Consider the following 8,197-nt stretch of genomic DNA (forward strand, 5'->3'; position numbering starts at 1 on the left):
CATGATACCCCAAATAGAACTAATTTCAGTACCAATGAATAACTCAAATTGGCTAGGTATCAGAGTATTAATGAATAATCCCCATTGGTTGGGTATCAAAGTCAAATATAGTTAAATTGTCTAAAATCATATATATCAAATCATAATTCAAACAAAAATATATTTCATTCAAATACATATAGAAAAATCATACATGTGGTAACCAAATATGTTTGTGTCAATACTAGTCATAGTTGGAAAGTGTGGTGTAAGTTCCTTACATCGACTATCGCACCTTCCGACCAATGGAAGGCCAGTTTCGGCATTGGGCCACACAATCCTAGGTCAATTCTAGACTTCTAGTCATAGTTGGAAAGTGTGGTGTAAGTTCCTTACATCGACCAATAATATGTTCGGTCTCGTTGCTAAAGGGTCAAGGTCATCGTGGTTTCTAGGGAATCTTGTATAGCCCCAGTGGCTTCTTCAATAATGTGCCTTCTTGACTCACTTTCGTTTTCACACATAAAAATTGAAATAATGTGCCTTCTTGACTCACTTTCGTTTTCACACATAAAAATTGAATCAAACCCTTTGACGGGATACAATTTGGTCTAATAAATTGTCTAATTCGTTTTCGGGTATTACAACTTGTCCTACAAAAGATTGAAAATCTGATACACGGAACACCACAAACGCAGAAAAAATCTAGTTCAACTGTGACTCTCTGAACACACACAAATCTACTATACTATGGCATCAAATCCGTCAAGCTCAATACCTTTCCTCTTATCAGTAATTCTGATTCAAGTGGTTGGTACTAATGCTGCAGGTGGAATCGCAATCTACTGGGGTCAGAATGGAAATGAGGGTACCTTGGCACAAACTTGTGCCACAGGTAATTATGCCTTTGTCAACATAGCTTTCCTTCCAACCTTTGGCAACGGTCAAAATCCCCAAATCAACCTTGCTGGCCATTGTGATCCAACAACTAATGGGTGCACCAGGTTTAGCTCTGAGATACAATCATGTCAGTCAAGTGGAATTAAGGTGATGTTATCCATTGGAGGAGGTGCAGGGAGCTATTCTCTTTCTTCAACTGACGATGCTAGACAAGTAGCCACCTATCTTTGGAATAACTTCTTAGGAGGACAATCCTCATCTCGCCCTCTTGGAGCAGCTGTTTTGGATGGAATTGACTTTGATATTGAAGGAGGAACAACCCAACATTGGGATGAGCTTGCAACGTTTCTCTCTCAATACAGCAAACAAGGAAAGAAAGTGTACTTAACCGCAGCTCCTCAGTGCCCATTTCCTGATGCTTATATGGGAGCTGCCCTTAATACAGGCCTATTTGATTATGTATGGGTACAGTTCTATAATAACCCTCCATGCCAGTACAGCTCAGGTAATCTAGTAAATTATTGGAACCAATGGACTACCTCTATTCCTGCCACCAATTTTTTCTTAGGACTTCCTGCTTCACCTAATGCTGCTGGGAGTGGCTTCATTCCAGCTGCTGATTTAACTTCTAAAGTCCTTCCNCGTAACCACAGCCCTTTTTTGTTTATTGGTTTTGGTAGGAGTAAATGGGAAGTCAATAAAGCCGACAAGTCATAAATTATATTGTAAAAAATAAATAAATAAAGGAAACAAAGGAACACACGTACTTGAAGATGGCGGACTATCTGGGCTTTTGCCCTTAATTTTTTTATTTATTTTATTTATTTAGCAATTTGCCCTTGTTTGCAAACTATATAGGGGAATGCCCCTGTTTCGATACTCGATTATCTTAAAATCGAGTTTCAATGAAATACTCGATTCTTAGAAAATCGAGTTATGCCTGATCAAACTTAAAAAAAAAAAAAAAAAAAAAAAAATTGCATGGAACTCGAATCTCTGAAAATCAGTTCCATGCAAAAAAATTTTTATAAATGGGAGCCCTATAGTGGCGTTTTATGCCCTATAGTGACGTTTTAAAGCCCTATGACGGCGTTCCCTGCAAATTTTTATTAGTGTGATCACGCCATATAGGTTCAGGGACCCTATAATGGCGTTTTTAATCCCTATAGTGACATTTTACAGCTCTCTATAGCGGGCGTTTTTATGCAAATTTTTTTTATAAGTGTGATTTTACTGCATTTTTTTTTTACAAGTGTGATACCGTTTAGGAAGCTCTATAGTGGCGTTTTTAATAACTATAGTGACGTTTTTAAAGCTCTATAGCGGCGTTTCCCTGCAATTTTTTATAAGTGTGATTACCGTCCTATAGTGGATTTTTAAGCCCTATAGTGACGTTTTTAAACCCTATAGTGGCGTTTTTGAACTCGATTTCCATAAAATCGAGTTCCATGCTTTTTTTTTTTTTTTTTTTTTTAAGTTTGATCAGGCATAACTCAATTTTCTACAGATCAGATTTTCGTAGAAACTCAATTTTTAGATAATCGAGTATCAAAATAGAGGTATATCCCTATAGTTTGCAAACAGGGGCAAATTGTTAAATAAAAAAAAATTAAGGGCAAAAGGCCAGATAGTCCTGAAGATGGCCCACATGCCTACATAGTAATAGGAGTTATGACCTTATCTCAAGGGTTTTAGTTGGCAGAAAGAGAAAAAAAAATAGAACAAAAAATAAAGCAAATAATAGTAATAGGAGTTACTTTTCATCTCATATAAAACAAGTAGTGAAAACGTTTTTTTTTTGATCTACTCTACTCTATTCATGGAAGATAACATTAAACTTTTGAATTTTAGAAACAAAAAATAGAAAATATAACTTGATTTAGTAATTCTTAAAAACTAAAAAATAGAAGATCAATCTTAGGAAACTTTCAATCTTCATGATAAGAGCAACCACATCAGTGGGTTGCAAAAATTTGCAAAATACAAAAAGTGCTCAATTTTGCATATTTTAACCCAAAAAATACCCACATCAAAGAAAGAAAAAGTGGGTGAGGCCATGTGGTAGTGCTTTGTTTGATATAATAAAAGATTAAAGAAATACTATTATTTAAATAAAATAGATGATTGATTATATAAATTGATATAGGTGTTTTGTAAAAGCGGGTGTGTAATAAAAAAGTATGTTTTTTCTAGCAAAATAGGCAAGAATTTTGCACGGATTTGATGTGGTTGCTCTGAGAACTTGCTAGAATATGAATATGAATTGAGGAAATGTAAGAATGGTGAATTGGAATAGTAGTTGTTGTAGGCCATTCAAGGGTCTAAACACACACACACACACACACACACACACACGGCTCAAGATAATTGACTAGTTAATTCAACATGTGCTTTATAAATTAAGTCATGTGTTAAATGAGTTACATGTACTTAAATCCTAACCAACTCATCCTAATCTCAATCAACTAACCAACTAAAGAGATTACAACAACTATGAGGAGATTACAAGACATACTTTAGGGTTTCTATCATTCCCTCCCCTTTAAAAGACCTTGTCCACATGGTATTGTTGTGGTTGGCATCTTCATCAAAGGAGATCTTCCAATGGACTAATACCTTAGTGACATTTTAATCACCATATTTATGCACTTCTCTTTGACAAGCAGTCTCATGTACATGAAGGTTTCTTTTTCATAGATCTTCAAACTCTCAAATTATTGAGCCTTTAATGGTTCTTTAATCTTCAAGGTCTCATTGTTCTTAATTTGGATCTTGGAATTTTGGATCCTCAAAACCTTATTTGATTCTAGAACCATTAGAATTGTTGGTGCTTGCATCTTTGATTCTGGATCACCAACACTTGGATTGCCGATTCCTGACTCGTAGACTCTTGAGTGAGAGCCTCCATTGGTGCATCAAGAATTGGTTCTTGGTCCAATAGCATGAAATTCAGGCTCTTGCATCTTAGATTCTTGGTGTTATTTCCATTAATGCATCAAGAATTGTTGATTGAAACTGATTTTGTAGAGCGCATATGACATACTCAAATCTAACTAACTCATTATTATCTCAACTAATACTAACTAAAGGGATTACAACAACTATGAGGAGAATACAAGTATGACTAATTTGGGTTTATTTATTTATTATTTATTTTTTTGAGGTTATGGATTATTATTTGGAGGCCAAGATTATTTTTGTCAAAAATGTTACTCCCACAATTTTTCACAATAATTTACAACATATTCTAAATGACAAATTGTTATCAATGAATAAAAAAGAGAGATTGTGTATGAAATTGTTATAGTCATAAAATTACTCTATTTTAGTTAAATCCAAATTATTGATTAGGATTCTAAAAAAAGATGTTCAATATATATATATATATATATTTGTAGAGTAAAAAAAAAAAAGTGTTATTAAAAATAAATAATAAATATAAAAAATTGCAAGTATATATTTGGGTTTTGTTTTCTGGCAATCATAAGTGGCTTGTAAATTGGAGGTTTTTTTCAGTCAAATATAAACTTCATCGCTTGTTTTCTTTTCTTCTTGAGTAGTTTTATGACCACGCGCTAATTTACAATTTTACTACTACTCTTATTGCATCAAAGTGATTTCCTCACGAGATTCAGAACAACCTAAATTACACTTTTTTTCTTGTCTTATTATTTCTTTGTTTCTCTCAAAGTATTTGTTTGTATCCATCAAACATAAATTATTAAAATTGGACAATTTATTAGACCAAATTCGACTCCGTCAAAGGAAAAATTATATTATGTTTCGGGTGTATATGCTATCTTTCTCACAACAGCTGAGTCCCACAGCTGTGTGGGACCCAACTGTCGTGAGAGAGATAATATATACACCCGAAACATGATATACTATCTCCCGTCAAAGGGTTTGATCCAATTTTTATGTGTGAAAATGAAAGTGAGTCCAGAAGGCACATAATTGAAGAAGCCACTGGGGCTACAAGAGTCTCTAGACACCACGATGACCTTGACCCTTTAGCAATGAGACCGAACATATTATTGGTCGATGTGAGGAACTTACACCACACTTTCCAACTATGACTAGAATTGACCTGGGATTGTGTGGCCCAATGCCGAAACTGGCCTTCAAATAGTCGATGTAAGGAACTTAAACCACGCTTTCCAACTGTATTTGAATGAAATATATTTTTGTTTGAATTATAATTTGATATATATGATTTTAGACAATCTGACTATATTTTGACTCTGATACCTAGCCAATGGGGGTTATTCATTGGTACTCTAATACCCAGCCAATTGAGGTTATTCATTGGTAGTGAAACTAGTTCTTTTGGGGCATCACGAGCCTATTGTGTTTTTGGACCCAGTTAATGGGGGATATATATTAGCACGAATCTAGTTTCATCTGAATCTGATGCCCAGTTGTAGGAATATAGTGACCATAGTCGTAAAGATTGTTAAAAATATGAATTATGTTAAATATTTGAATTGTTTTAAGTCCTTGAAATTGTTTATGTGTTTTTGGAACTTATTGTAAATTATAGCTTTGATATATATATGGAAAACAGATTACTTTCTAATTCATCTATGATATATATGTAAGATTTAAAATTTTTTATCTATATATAACTTATTATTTTACAATTTATTTACTTGATATAACTTATTAGGACTTTAGTTACTTATTGAGTTGTCAACTCACCCCCCCTTTCCCCTTTCAGATTCTGATCAGGAAGAGTTGCATATGTTTAGGCTTCCGCTGAGATGTGCGCAAGAATGAAGTTTAGGAAATCCATGAAATAAGATTTGAGCTTTTTTTTTTTAAAATCACCATTTGGGTAGATTTTTAGCCTTAAAGGATTTAGTTTTTTTTTTTTGGATGTTGGAAGATTATTATTTGGAGATTTTTTGAGAATTGCATTATTGAAGATATTTTTAAATTTATTGATGAAATTTTTTTGAGGATAATTTTTTAGTTGTTAAGAAGGCATTTTACACTTGTAGGATGCAAATTTTGTAAGTGTGTGGCTGTTATCACTTGCCAAACTCTTACTTAGGTTCGGGGCGTAACAAAAGTAATTCTATTATTACGGCTACATTGATTGCTTTTGCAGAATTACTTCACATAAATGGTTGACATGTGAAAATGCATGAAAGAGTCAAGTCGGTGTTGATCCCAGGCCTAACCAATCCTTTACGACTTGACTTGGATTTGCACAATTTCTTGATGAGTTATAAGATAAGGACTGCCACTGTGACATTCACCAATAAGTAGGTTTCTTGGTGGATTTTAGCCAATACCCTAGTCGGTGGCTTGAATTGCCACTTCCTTCTTCTTTTTTTTCCTTTACTTTTTTACATATACGATTGACAAAGATAAATAGAAATTTTGCTTTGTCTAATATTGCGTCCTAGTGCCGCAATTGGAATACGAAGCGAGCTATTTGACAATGCCGTGGTCCTGTGGAGTGATTACTAATTTATTTATTTATTTATTTATTTTTTTGAGAAACAAGTGATTACTAATTTAGAGAGCAGAAAATATTTCACTTTGTTTTAACTGTAGTACGAAATTTTGTATTGTAGAGATCACTAGCTTCTTCTTCTTCTTCTTTTTTTTTTTTTTTATAATTATTATTATTATTTGGGTGTAATTGAGGTCCTATACGGTATTAGCTTTCAAGTATTGTTATTTAAAATGATATAAAAACTGTAGTTTAAAACGTATTTTGAAAATATGTGTTTAAAGTAATCATAATACAAAAAATGTGTTTGATACCATGTTCAAACAACATATTATAAAATGTGAAAAAATATAATCGTGTTTGGTACCTGTATCTATTTTCCTAAAAAAGTGGTAATTTTCTGACATGTACAATTAATGGAGGTGAACAAAGAGATGAAGAAAATTGAAAATGAAGGGAGAAGAGACAAGAAAGAGAAGGGAGGACAAAAGAGAGTTGTAGTTATGTTAGCTCTTATCAAGTAAGTCCCACATTTTTTAAATATTTACAAAAGTGACATTAAATAATGCTATTTGAAAACTAAAAAATGGTAAGCATTAGTATTAGTAATGTTAAAAAGCTAAATTGCTATTTTTAGTACTGCAAACTTCAATTAGTGCCCAATATTGGTGGAGCCAAAGGTAAATTTTTTTTGCCATCTTGCTATAGTAAACAACCAAAAGTAGTTGTATACTATAGCTGTTAGGATTGGTGCCCTTAAATCCTATTGTAAGATGCTATGTATAATATTAAGTGTGACATTGTGTTTGACATTATGTTTGACTTAATATTATGTTTAATAAATTTGTTTTATTATTATCTGAAATAATGGTAACACGAATATTCAGACATTATCATATAGTCCATGAGATGCATAGTATGTGATTTATGTGAAGAGTCACAGAAGATATAAATCACAAGTTCTTTGTAAACTCAGAATTATAGTTCGTAGTCGGTGATGAAATTGGGCATTTCATCTGCGAAGACTATAACATATCAACTACGATGATTTGTCTTGATCATGGAAGTGGAGACTTCTAGTTGATGTGTTAATATGTTTTAAGAGTTAAGACATATTGAACTGGACCGCTGTGAGATTTATTATTCTCCTAAAGACTGTCAAATGAATAATAAATCTCACGACTTGTATTTGCATGAACTCTTAATCCTGAGAGAATAATGAACCTGATCATGAGGTGTAGGTTGCTTTGATATATCAGGAGTGAGATCTACAGTTATGGTCAAAACCTCAGTATGTTGGGCAGCCACATTTAGTGTTGATGGAACATGTATTCTCAAGATGGAATTCATAGTCTCTTAACGGAGATATAAAATATTCCCTTGAGATAAGTTTAATGGGTTTGTTATTCAAAGAGTTAGGCCTAACCACTTTAGTAAGACTAAAGTATATATTTATGGAATTGGATTTCATAAATATATAATGAATAACATTAAAGGATTAAACCGGGTACTCAAGGATTAAGATGTAGTAATTTACAAAGTGGCAGTCTACATTAATGACTTTGTATTACTACGAATATTTTATGAAGGGGTTGCATGTATAATAAAGTCTTGGGATATAATTTATAGATAAGACCTAGAGTGCAACTATTTTTATATAGTGGTATTAAAAATAGTTAATGGTAACTTTGGACTTGTCAAGAGTTGACAGAAAAGCCCAAGGCCCATTGGAGCTAGTGTCTTATTGGTCCCTTTTGGTCCCACTCCAAGCCACACACTTAAGCCCAATTGGTAAGGCCCAAAAGGCCGGCCCAATTAGATAAATTGGTTAGATACAAAGGGAAAAACGTACAGAAA

General features: G+C 33.2%; 1 protein-coding gene across 1 annotated transcript; it reads left to right on the top strand.

Moving 5' to 3' along the window:
- The first annotated feature begins 614 nt into the window (after window positions 1-614).
- On the top strand, window positions 615-1,596 carry LOC136065664 (acidic endochitinase-like). The gene has a single exon (XM_065769182.1). It carries the CDS (start codon window positions 730-732, stop codon window positions 1,594-1,596), a length of 867 nt encoding a protein of 288 aa, XP_065625254.1. The 5' UTR covers window positions 615-729.
- Window positions 1,597-8,197: the final 6,601 nt, after the last annotated feature.

Source organism: Quercus suber, unplaced genomic scaffold (genome assembly GCF_002906115.3).
Source record: "Quercus suber isolate HL8 unplaced genomic scaffold, Cork oak 2.0 scaffold_1075, whole genome shotgun sequence".
NCBI classification, from domain to species: domain Eukaryota; kingdom Viridiplantae; phylum Streptophyta; class Magnoliopsida; order Fagales; family Fagaceae; genus Quercus; species Quercus suber.